Raw genomic sequence first — 13,250 nt, 5'->3', positions numbered from 1 at the left:
AGACCATTAATTAAAATATACATAAAATATTAAGAATGTTTTCTTAAAAAAAATGTAATCTTTAGTTTTCTCCAGCATCAAATAATTTTTAAACCATTAATTTATTTTGAGCCTCTAGCTATGAAATAATGTATCTGCACGAAAGTCTGGGTAGCTTACAAAATGTACAACACACTGATATAAGCACTTGCATTTCAATCCGCTACTATTTTCACCAATATATTCCACATCAGTTTTTTTATATTTCCTCTCATCATTTTCTCAACACTAAACGGAAACCACAAAAAATTGGCTTAAAACGATTAGAATATTTGACACATCAAACTAAACTATTGCATACGTTGAAAATGGAACACGGCACATCTCCGTCCTATAGACTTGTGTAAGAACGACACGAATATTTACGGATACCTCTTTCTCAGAGCTCCCACAAAGCAGATGACAAAAACCAGACACAGATGTCCAACAGTGGAGTTGGCATGAAAAAACCCCAATATGGGGCATCCATATGAACTTCTTTTCGCACCGTACGTAACCAACTGTGCTAATCGTTGCACCTCATACGGCCCGTTGTAAGTGGCATGTCCACAAGACTGCTAATGTGAATAATAACGGAGATTTACTCGGGCGTGAAGTCACAGTTGACTTGTCCTTGCTAGGTTGGTGGCCACTTCCAGCAAAGGCGGCCCCGACTTCGTAGTCAGGCTATCCCAATAACCCGCAAATTTACCCGGACGTGATTGTTGTAGAATGAGAATAAAATAATAAATTGATAAAATAAAATAACACAATAAAATTCTCACAACGTTTCGGCCACAACACAAGCGGCCTTCATCAGGTGAAGGGACGAGACTGTCTGGAGGACAGCGCTCCGCTCCAGTTGTTGTGGCCGAAACGTCGTGAGAATTTTATTGTGTTATTTTATTTTATACATTTATTATTTTATTCTCATTCTACGTGACTTTACCGAAAGAACCAAAGAAGATGAATCCTTGCAGTCACGAAAGCTTTAAATCGAAATGTGACGTTGTAGCTTTGTGTATTGCTTCCAAGAAGAAGGTTGGCAGTCATTGCTGACAAGGTTGTACTTCAAGCGGAGATAAAAAAAAAATCCCAAGTATTCAGTTGTGAATGTTTATAAAGTAAAAACAGAAAGGTATCCACAACTGTCAAACAAATATAAACCCAAGCAACGTAAAAAAAGTACAGTAAAACCTTGGATTGCGAGCATAATTCGTTCCGGAAACGTGTTTGTAATCCAAAGCACTCGTATATCAAAGCACTCGTATATCAGTCGTGATCACGTGACGCTCGGCAGACAAAGCGTATACGTACACTGCTCGTATTGCAAGACCTCGCTCGTTTATCAAATTATTATTTATTAAAAAAATTTGCTCGCCTTGCAAAACACTCGCAGACCAAGTTACTCGCAATCCAAGGTTTTACTGTACAACCAAAAAAACTTGAAAACGATTTTTTTTTTTATACCAGGATAGCCCCACTGGGCTTTTTCAGAAGCAACCTGGCCACAAATGATATCTCAACGAAGTGGCTTATCACTTGGAAATGTAAAGCAGCCAAATAACCTAAAAGCGTGTTTCTAAATGTGGATGAAGGGAAAAACCGGAGGACCCGGAGAAAAATCCACACGATCATGGGGAGAACATGCAAACTCCAAATATACAGGCGTCAGGGTCGGGATTGAACCCTTTACCGCCTGTATACTAGGCGAGGTAGTTAACATCTCGCCACCGTGGCACCCTCAAAAAGAAAAAAAATAGGCATTAAACCACTAAAATGTACATTTTAAGAATGATATAGCTATACATTCTCACTTAAGATACTTAGAATTATTGCAAGCAATGACTGCCAAACATTACTTCCAAGAGCAAGAAAAAGATACCATGTCATCAATGATGTCAAACCCAGATAATATTCGGCGTTTTATTGAGGTAGCCAGACCATGAAATCGGACTGGCTGGGCTGGTTCCAGGCCTGGCAGTTTGAACTTCATGCTGTAATTCAGTTGTGTGTACAGCGCCGGGCCAGCCTGAAACCTGTACTCTGTTAAAGACGGGTGCGCGGGACAAAGCCGCTGCACACACGCATGTAGGGGGGAGGTGGGGCACATCAGCTTTTGTATGGATGCCGATGTACATGCAGAGCCAACAACTACAATTTCACATCCAGGTGGTCAAGCCAGACAACCGCGTTAGGAGCAGCAGAGTGTATCGCCGTGATGTCACCTTCGTATTTGTGGATCGCGGCATTGTGTCATTATACGTTGTACGGTCTGTTTTGGGTGACCACAGAGGCACACAATTGGAGAGTTATGAATTTTACACGTGTATCAGGTATCCGCATCTGCTGCCACGGTTTGTGCGGTGGATTCGGTTTTATAAATAAACAATGGGGATAACTGTGAGTTGGCCCCTCACTCTAGGTAGAGGAGCGGTAATGAAGCGATTGGCAAGCTGCGCTAAGAACGCGGCGGACCCGAGTTCGATTCCCGCTCACAGGCAACAGCAGTCACGCTTATCTGAATCGGTCCTGGGTCTCCCGAAGGTCAACTCGGTTTCCAATGAGTACCTCGTGCGATGTGTAAACATCGCTACTGGGTGGATAAAAGCGGCCGGGTGTGGTGCTGGCCACCCACCCCCTCGTGTGCCATTCCGGCTTTCATAGGTACTAATCGCTAACAGCAAATTGCCCAACAGTCTGTTAAGGGTATACGGGGGATTTGACTTTTTTGCTCCTATGCCGTTGGGGTAAAGTGCTGCAGCTGCTGTTGCTGCGCAGGCGAAGCGTTGTTAATCTACCGCCGCCACTGAACAACAACAACCAATCACTCGTCAATGAATACGCCGATAACGGCACTGTGTAGATCTAAAAGCCAGCGCATGTCTTACGAATGTTTGAAAAATGTCATAATAGCAACAAGTGTCAAAAGTAAGGTTGAATAATGTCGACTGATAAGCGAAACATTTACTTTTGTCTGACTAGTAACATGATGCCATCATCACGGTTAAACAATGGCCCATGATATTCTAACATTAAAAAAAAATCTGTATTTTGTATGACATCATAGGACTAGGGGGGTAAATTAAGCAAGTTAGGTTCAGCTGTCAATTTGATTTTTTTAAAAGGTCAGACACGTTAAAAGCTATTTTTTAATACCGTGTTTAGTATATAAACAGGAAAAAACACTGATTTTGCGAAACATGGACCCACATTATTTAACCTTTGTTCACAGTCCCATATTTCTTGGAAAGGTTTCTGCTCTAAAAAGCAAAACATTGCAATGGCTCCCACATTAAAAGTATTTGTCTTTGCAAAATGCGACTGCCTTTATCACAACTTTAATGATTCTCATGTTCTCTTGACCTTAACAGCCGCACTATACACCCTTTTACGAACCTGGGAAGTTTTAACGCCTCCCATTCTGTAAGGATGCATTGTGTTGTAAACTACACTACCACGAAATTCGGTGCTTTTACCACATTTTGAAAATAATATTTCCCCTTAACAGCTGCCCTACCATGATAACGGCAAGTCTGCTGAAAGGCCAGACAAGTTGTTTTTCTTTATTAGTGTCATTTAACAAATCTCACATCTCGGATGACGACTAATGGGCAACATTGACCACTAATGGGATGCAATGTGACTACTGTTTGGAAGCCAGGAATATACAATGTTTTCAGAGATGTTTATAATGGAACTAAAACATGTTTATCAATAAAAGCGTTTTTCTGTGGTCACTGATGACCGAGCGAGACCATCAACTCACTCCAATTGAGAATCTATGATTAGCACGGTTGGCTATGCACCTCCGATGAGAAAGGTTGACTACGTGCGGCGCGAAAGAAGTTCTACATACATACAATTGGGTTTAATCATTGGCGACTGCCTAGAATTGAACCAAGTATGACAGTAGTGCTGGCTCAGTATTTTCTATTGTGCTAAGACCACGTTGTAATCAGTTTTTCATATACATGACGATCTCCACGGGACCCACCAACGACCCACCCTCCCCTCTCATGCACTTAATTACAGGTGCACGCCACTGCGGGCATGGATGCTCTGGACATGAGCAAGTGACTGCCTCAGCCACCCAGCCAACTCATAATGCTCTTCAGATATATTTCAAATTAAGCAATTTCAATCACTTGCGGTCAATGACATTCAATTAGTTTTAACATTAACTCACCTTGAATCCCGACTGTTGATACAGGTGCAGAGGCGGCCAAACCTGCCGAATTCGGGCCGGGCCGCTCCATCGAATCGATGGTTCTGCTTGCGCCCTGCTCGGCCCTGCTTTGGAACGTGTGCTTCCCGGCCGGGATGGCCTTCCTGCCTTCCTGTGCCATGAACTCCGCCGGTCCCGCCATCGGCCCCGCAGCCGCCGCCACCACCAACGTCTTCACGCTCTCAATCCTAATCCTGGAGGCTTGTCGGCACTGCGTGTCGGGGAGACGGCAGGCCGTCCCCGGAGCGCCGCCTCCCAGCAGCGCCTGCCCTAGAGGCGCCTGCTCCGCGTGTGGCATTCGACCGCCGCCCCGCTCGAGCCCGCCGGCATGCACCTGCGGGAAGACGGCAGCGCCAGCGTCGACACCGAGCACTTGAACCTGACCGTGTCTACTCAGGTTCAATCCCAGGCAGCCGGCCCTGTTGATCGCCGGCTGGTGCCGGAGGCCCCTGCCGCCGAGGCGGCCTGAATCGATCGCGGAGAAGGTGGTGGCAGTGGTGACGGTGGTGCATGGCCTGGGCAGGTGGGGCAACTCCCCACTTTGAAAGCCGCCCCGTCGGCACTGGAGGGCGGCCGGCCGGGAGCCGTTTCCGGCCGGAAGCGGTGCGTGACCTACGGCACTTGCGATTCTGGCATGCGGCACTTTCAGCGGCGTGCCCGGCGAGCCGTTTGTCAGGCCCATGCTGCTGGAGCACAGCTGCGTGGAGGAGGCCGGGGTGGGCATCAGGCCGGGCGCCAACGTCGCCGCCAGCTTTGGGGCCGGCCCGCCGGAGATGACGATGAGGTGCTGGCCAGACATGACCCTGCCGGAGGAGGAGTCCGCCGTTGCGTTTGTTTGAACGGCTGCGTTGCACACGTCTGGGTGGGCAGCTGTGGGTACGAAGCGCAGAGTTCAGAGATGCGCAATGCAAGGTCAGCGTCATATTACACTGGAATGATTCACAATCAACAGAATCACAATGTTGATGACTAGAACGGATCAGTAAAAAATTGAATACCGAGACGTTTAATGTATCCATTGAAATATATTTATAATTACCGCCATAACTCATGTGAATTAATTGGATGGCAGTTTGTCAGTCAACTGCTGGAAGGCCTCCTTTGATCATGCGGGGTTGTTTGGCCATACTTCACCACGTTGCTAAATGCATGGTGGTGAAAAGGAGGGCCCAGGTTTGATTCAGCTATCACTCACCACTGATGTTAGCCGTCGTTTGGAATCAAACTCAGGTCACCGGGTTCATATTGCACTCCGCTAATCACTGTGCCACTGTTCAACCTGCCATTGATCTTGAAGGCTTGTCATATTAGAATCATGATGAAATAGCAGAAGGGGGTGGGCTATATTAAAACAAATAAAGTATACCAAAGTATTTTAAACATTGCAATGATAAAACCTATTTACAATTTAAACTGTATGCTAAAGATATTCAGAGAAGTAAAGCACTGACATTTCCAAGAATACATTGTGAGAATTAATTATATCTAGATCATTGCACCAGTGACTTAACATTCTGTGTAAATTGTGACTCCATTCACAAATATCTGTAAATCTGTGAGCTGCAGCAACACCGTTTCAGTTATAGAAATAGGATAACATTGGGTTGTGGTGGCTAGGCACGTGGGCTGTAAACCAGCACTGTCGAGGCTATGGTTGGTGGATTGCACAAACGTTGCGAAACTCCCTTCCCGTGGGCATCGAAAGCCATACTCTTGCGGGCCAGGGGAAGGTAGGACAGAAAGTGTGGGAAAAACATCTCCATCTCTTCTATCTGTAGTGGATAGTGTCCCCCCCCCCCTCACATCTTCATATATATGCACCTCCGTGTTTATGGACCACACAAGTGCCGCGTGATGCCGTTACATAAATTACGCTCAATAGAGAAACTCACGTTCTAATAAAACAAAACGCACCTGGTATACTACAATACAAGTTTGCCTACATGCTCAGATGAGCTACGGGATTGTGCTCACCTATGTTGGCTGCCGCCGAAGCCAGTGGTGAAAATTCCAGAATTTCTACGTCAGGCAGCAGTCTTCCACAAAACGATGACCACCATTAATGTTCCCCCACAGAGGGGATGCCCCCTCCCCCCTTTAAAGCCCCGTGAGCTTTGAGAGCTTCATCTAAACTGCCGCCGTCTAGCCATCAAGGCACACGTACGGTTATGTATTATGAACCAAGCATAACCCCGCAAGGAAGCACACACCTGTCTGTGATTGCATGAGCTCGCGGATGCTCTTCAGTTCATGCAGAATGGAGTGCAGCAGAGGCTCACATGAACATTTACACCGGTGCATGCTGAGGTCATGCATATCGCACACAGGCTCTGTGGAGACAGGGATAATAAACATGACAAGCCCTGTAGAAGCAGACAAACCACATGCACTTAAAAGTACGTAAACTAAACTATTTATATATTTCCAGGTAAGGTCCACTTGAGCTAAATAGATCTCTTTCAGAAGCGACCTGGCCACAAACGATAGCACAACGAAGTGGCTCATCATGTGGAAATGTATAGCAGCCAAAAACTCTATAAGTATGTTTCTCATTGCAGAAGGAAAACCTGGAGGGGACCCAGAGAAAAATCCACGTGACCACAGGGGAGAGACATTCTAACTCCAAAATATAAAGGCGTCAGGGTCAGGATAGAAACCACGACCTCCTGCATACCAGACCTCGGAACGTCACAATGCACAGCATTTACACACCGACATTGCCACAATGGTGTTTTCCTCACGATGCATCAATTCCTCTGTGTTCCAAGCCACGCTGCGCCTCCTGACGATTTTCGTTTTTCAAACCACGTTCTTGGTTTGAAATCCAGTTTTCATTTGTATGCAAATGGCTGTTTGTGGTCATATTATCATATTTTTCATATTCAAGAGACGATTAGTTTTGTTGAAGGCGTTTGAACAAAGATGTCTACAAGCAATATGCGTCCGTCTGCTGTGTTTACTGTCTGTTGTCCATCTGCTCTCCTGTGGCCAAGCGTTCTGTATTTAATGCTACCTGCTACGAAACAGGGAACGCACTTCTCTTCCAGCCCTAAATTGAGGCTGCGTGCGTCATAATTTTCTGCAGCCCGAACACAGGCATTCATTGTGGGCAATGTATTAAAAGGGATATATAAAATGTCTGAAGGCAGAAATGTCAAAAACTAAAAGGCGCATGGCAGTTTCACCAATATTGAATATCACAAGTACAACACATCAAGTTGCTTATCAGTGGCTATGCCGTCAAGACAGAAAATGTCAACAAAGTGCATCTACTACAGAAGTGCATGGGCCACATCTCGTCGCTTTTTACACTTGGACAAAAAGTGGCCGTGGTAAGTGCCCACCACAGCGCTAAGTTCGGTTTTGACACGGTAAATAAGCAAAGGCTATATGAGTCACGTGACATATCGTGTTTGCGTATTTTTTGTTTCACATAGCTAACGAATGTTCTGATTTCATGGCTCATTCTGTTTCAGGTGAGTTCCCTCCCCCCCCCCCCCGTGATGTTTTTGGTACTGTCCTCTACATGAACGTGGGGCAAAAGTGGCAGTGAAATTGACAATATTAATTTTCAGGGTACAGTGCTAATGCATGAAATTGCGTTAATCTAGTTTCTTTCCTCTCGTGAATATTGGCTTAATTTTTGCTGTGGCAGAATTATAGCGAAAACGGAGCATGCTCTTTTTTCGACAAAACACTAAAAGCGCCCGTTTTTTTATTTGTAAGTTTTAAACTAAACTATAATTTTTTTTTACTAGACAAGGCCCAGAGCTATACAGCTCCGTTTCAGAAGCGACCTGGAGAAAAATGACAACTCAACGAAGTGGCTTATCATGTATAAATTTATAGCAACAAATACTTTAGATGCATGTTTCTAAATGTGGAGGTAAAAACCGGAGAACCCGGAGAATAATCCACGCAACCACGGGGAGAACATGCAAAATCCAGATATACATAGCGTCATGGTCAGGATCGAATCGACGACCTCCTGTATACCAGGCGAGGTAATTAACATCTCGCCACCATATGCATTTACTGCAGTGGTGCTCACCTCTGTCTGGGTTCTCTCGGGGACTGGATGCGATGCCGGTGGAGCTGTTGGTGAAGGACTGTGGTATTAGGTGCTGGTTCCTGCTGCCATCATCATTCCAGTGGCCTGCCAACGATTCTAGCATAGACAACTGATGAAATTCAACATCATCTGTTGTGGACAGATGAAGGCCATTGTTGTCTTCTGGGTTTTCCCAAAGCACGCCAGATTGATTGTCCTCTTCAGGCTCTGTTTTGATGTCATTTGGATTAGGCTGAACAGGAATTCCAGGCATGGCAGTCAAGTCTTGATCAGCCCTGCTCTGTTGTTGGCTGGCATCAGCCTTCGAAGGGTGGGCAGAAGGTTGACTGGAAATGGTGCGATGGTGGCTGTTTCCATTGTTGATGCTGCCTTCCTGTGTGCCGTCACCTGAAGGAAAAACTAAACAAGCATTTTGCTATTTCCACGTTGTTTTTTTGTTGCATAAGCTGTATTAAAATGATTATACGTTACCATTCACAAAGTCTTAATGGAGAATGTGTGAATCTTACAAAATGTGCAAATTACAGTATCTCTTTCAAGACAAGAAATCAGTGTTTAATGACAAAGCCACGTAATACGCTGTTCAAGTTGCTGTAATCAATGCTAACCATAGATTTCACGATTCAGAATACAATAGTACTCAAAACCAGTGAGCTAGAGTACAATATATGATACAAATTAGTTTCGCTTTAACACTATCTGCAGTATATATTAACTTGAATTGACAGTAATAGAACACGTTTATTAAAACTATACTCTTTCGATGCCTCTTTTATATTGAACTGTTAAAGGGTTTTGGTATTTTTGTCATAAAATAATTTATATTATACGAATGGGTAGGGAGTGCCTGTGAAACCACAATGTGGCAACACTGATTTGTGTTTCGACTGAACACAACGGCCTCATTTGCGACAGTTCTAGATCAGGCCTGATTACATTATGAAAGATCAACATACACTCACGTGCATACCAGCATGAGACCAAGTTGTGGTATTTTTGCAGCCTTTCATTGGAGGATAAAAGCACAGCACTCACAGTAACGTTTGTATGATATACAAAAGTAAGATTTCCTTAAAAGTCAGCCTTAGACAGTGAAATTACTAAGAGCCTGTGTTGGTCTTATGAAGAATGATGTATTAAAGAACAACGCATAAGTGTGACATGACTTACATCTTGTAGAATACAAAATAAAATGCACAAGTGGAAGCACAAACAGGGAAAGACTTGGCGTACTCAAACTGGAAATACTTGGCAAGCGCAAACACATTATGGAGATAACTATTGAGGTTTGGAAATTTTAAGTCTCAGGGATTGATTTTAACTCCCTAATACAATAATGGACAAAATATATTCGCTCAGCTGCTGAAGCTATGGCAAACTTTCCCACAACAGTGGACACTTGCATATAAAAAACGAAGCTTTAAACTATTTTTTGTTTTACCAGGTAAGGCCCACTTGAGCTATACAGCTTTTTTTCAGAAGCGACCTGGCCACAAATGACAGCTCAACGAAGTGGCTTACCATCACGTGGAAATGTATAACAGCCAAATACTATAAAAGCATGTTTCTAAATATGGAGGGATAAACCAGAGGTCCCAGAGAAAAATACATGCGATCATGGGGAGAGAGACACGCTGACCCCAAATACAGCAGGCATCAGGGTTGGGATCGAACCCACAACCTCCTGTATACCAGGCAAGGTAGTTGACATCTCGCCACCGTTTCGCCACAAGTGGTGTGGCCACTCATCTCAATTCAACACCTGCCACCTCAGAGGCACATTTGCTTGGAGTTGGCTCAAGCGTTTAATTTCCAACGCTTTCTGTAAATTATGGAAAGACCCACCAAAACGAGGGAGCACGCGTGCACAGGCTGAAACAAACACACTGGAGCACACCTTTCGGGTGTTGTTAAGGGATACACGAGCGGCTTACCGTGAACACGTCCAGAACCATTGGCCATCGCCTCGTCTAGTGCGAGACATCGAGTAGCCCCGCTACTCACTGCCACGTGCTTCTCCTGCATTGGGTACTCCAAGTCGCTGGCAGTGCTGTTCTCCTCGGCAAACGCTGAAATGGGGCGGGGAACGAAAAAGACTGTACGCGTCACATATACCGTAGGCCGTTATACACCCAACCAAAATAAACACGTAAATTGAGGCTTTATAGGCTATTTCATGAGAGTTTCTGCTTAAAGCTGCCCGACCCCAATTCCTCGCACGCGAGAGGAATTGGGAATTGCCTGAGAAAAGTTAGGCACATCAAGTTATAGCAATGAAATGTTTTCATATACATGCAGGTATAGGTCTGAAACCTGCTTACAGTACTGCCCACTATAGGCCACATGGCAAGCATTAAAGTTGGGAGTAATCTTGTGCAAAAGGAGCCTGTGTGATTCAAGTCCGAGCCGACGCAAACCTATGGAGTGCATTTGACAGCACTCATCGCAGATTATCACCCACGCTCAAGTTCAACGTTTTACTCCAGAGTATTTAACATCGAGAGGAAATATCAACACTGGCTTAGGGGCTGTAAACCGGAAATTTACCACCGTCTCAGATGCTCCATTTGATCAGGGAAATTACTGACTTTTACACACTGGCACCCAATTACAGTTTGTTCTTCTTAAACGAGACGACTCCGATGGTCTGCGGAAACCAAAACCAGTGTGGTAAAATGGTTGATGTGGAAAGAGAATATCTTACACGGGGTGTGTGGGGTGGGGAGATACACAATTACCACTGTTAAAAACACTCCACACACACACAAAAGCCATCATCAACAACAAAGAGGCACGGGGCACAGCCAAAACCCCCCACACACACACTCATACCTTATCAGTGCCCTACCTTATAAGAGTTCAATTTAGATACCTTATTGGTCACCCCGTGCCCCTTATAAATTGCAACGTTCATCCTACAAAAGTCCCATCATCACAAGGGAGAGACACAAACAATGTTATATCTTTCCCTGTACACGAATACGGGTTGACCACGGTACGCACACGACAACAACCCAAGAAACTAAAGACGGGGTTGCAGCAGGCAGAACAACAAGCACACGGTAATAAAAGTTCACCTTTACAACAACGAAATGGATATCTCACACTAGCCGTGACAACAGCACCACCACCATCAACACCACCACCAACACCACCACCAACAACACCACCACCAACATCACCACCACCACCACCAACAACAAAACCACCACCAACACCACCACCATCAACACCAACAACACCACCAACACCACCACCAACACCACCACTACCACCAACACCATCAACAACAACAACACCACCACCACCAACATCACCAACAACACCACCACCACCAACAACACCACCACCATCAACACCAACACCATCAACACCACCACCACCATCCCATCGCTCAAACATTTCACGCAGTCACCGAAAGCCAAACGCTTCACACGCGCAATGCCCGTCGACCGCACTGTACACTACATCTTGCACTGTACCCACGCAAAACAACAACCCCCCCCCCAACCCGCGGCGTTCAACACACACGAATTGAGTTTTTTTTGGCGTTATAAAATCAAACACGTCTCGTTTTCCTGTGTTTCTTCCCCTCTCTCTCTCGCTCGCTCTCGTTAGCAACGTGCGAATAAGCCCGCTGATTGCGACGAGGCGTCGTGTCTCCCGGTTGCGAGGGGCCTGTGGGATTAGCAAACGCCGCGACCCCGTCTCGACTAGTCTCATCGCCACCACCACCACCACCACCCACAATCACCATCACCACCATCATCATCATCGCCACCACCACCACCACGAGCAAAACAAAACTATCGACGAGCAAACTTTCCCTTTGCGTCGATTCAACAAATAGCCGAGCGAACGTCAACTCGGTTAAAGGCGTACGACAGGGTGGTTTATAGTCCCCCTTGTGTATTTATTTAATGGTTTAACGCTCCCCTATGAAACCATCGCCGCCGCCCGTGTAACGTTTTACCATTGCTTTTGCGAAGTTTGGAACTGGGAGACTTTCGCTTCCGTTTCCTTCCCGCAACTTCCATGGCGAGAGCGACGTGAAGATGTCGAGGATGATGTTGTTGTTGTTGTTGTGATTGTTGTTGTTGTGGTGGTGGTTGTTGTTGTTGGTGGTGGTGCTAGGGCCCTTTCTTTTTCGCCTTGCGTCGGTCGCCCAGGGAGCGAGGCCTGGTCGCGCCGCCCGCCGTGAAGCCCGCGGGACCCGGGGAGGCGGAGAGAGGAGAGGGGAGGGAGGGGTACGGGGAGGAGAGAGGAGGGAGGGGGTAGGGGGAGGGGGAGGAGAGAGGAGGGGAGGGGGTAGGGGGGTAGGGGGAGGAGGGAGGCGGAGGAGAGAGGAGTGAGGGAGGGAGGGGTAGGGGGAGGCGGGGATAAGAGGGAGGGGATAGGAGGAGGAGGAGGAAGGGAAGAGGTAGGAGGAGGGGATAGGAGGAGGAAGGGATAGCTGGAAGACCTGCCGGAGGTGGCCTTCGCAAATGTAAAGAGGAAGGTGCTCTACTCCTACATGGACCGGTTCCACCAACAGGACACCCTGAGGAGCCACAAGGACCATGCCTGGAGGAGAGCCCTGCCCTGCGTCTCTCCGGAGAGGCCTCTCTGGAGGCAATTCTACTCCAGCCCGACGTACGACCGCATCGGCGACCTCAGCTGGAGCATCGCCCACGGCACCGTCACCACCAACGCCTCCCTGGCGCGCTTCACCGACACGTCCCCGGAGTGCCGATTCTGCGGTAAAGTGGAGACGGTGGCGCACCAAAACGTGGAGTGCAAGAGCCTGGACTCGCTGTTCAAGGTCCTGAGAAACATTCTCCTAAGGTTCAGCCTCCACTTCTCCCTGACAGTCCTCATCTTTGGATACCCGAAGGGCGACGGACCCCAACATCTTCAGGGGCCGGTCCACGTGCTCTTCGGCTACGCCAAGCT

The 13,250-nt window shown here is 46.5% G+C and overlaps 1 protein-coding gene across 3 annotated transcripts in view; it reads right to left on the bottom strand.

Annotated features, from left to right (window-relative positions):
* Nucleotides 1-12,573, bottom strand: part of BEND7 (BEN domain containing 7) — a 33,066-nt gene extending 20,493 nt beyond the window's left edge. The window contains exons 1-6 of one of the 3 annotated variants that reach the window (XM_032971766.2): nucleotides 12,292-12,571; nucleotides 10,253-10,387; nucleotides 8,298-8,717; nucleotides 6,457-6,576; nucleotides 4,863-5,116; nucleotides 4,208-4,580 (exon numbers count right to left, since the gene is read on the bottom strand). In XM_032971766.2, coding sequence (XP_032827657.1) covers nucleotides 4,208-4,580; nucleotides 4,863-5,116; nucleotides 6,457-6,576; nucleotides 8,298-8,717; nucleotides 10,253-10,387; nucleotides 12,292-12,355 — 1,366 coding nt within the window. In that variant the 5' untranslated portion in view covers nucleotides 12,356-12,571. Of the gene's footprint in view, nucleotides 1-4,207; nucleotides 5,117-6,456; nucleotides 6,577-8,297; nucleotides 8,718-10,252; nucleotides 10,388-12,291 lie in introns of all 3 variants that reach the window. The other 2 variants (XM_032971764.2, XM_032971765.2) reach the window with 2 other exon arrangements.
* Between the last annotated feature and the right edge of the window lie 677 nt (nucleotides 12,574-13,250).

Source organism: Petromyzon marinus, chromosome 46 (genome assembly GCF_048934315.1).
Source record: "Petromyzon marinus isolate PM22_M1 ecotype Great Lakes invasive population chromosome 46, UKy_Petmar_22M1.pri1.0, whole genome shotgun sequence".
Classification (NCBI taxonomy): Eukaryota; Metazoa; Chordata; class Hyperoartia; order Petromyzontiformes; family Petromyzontidae; genus Petromyzon; species Petromyzon marinus.
Note: the sequence above shows the minus strand (reverse complement) of the source record. Positions and strands in the feature narration are given on the sequence as shown.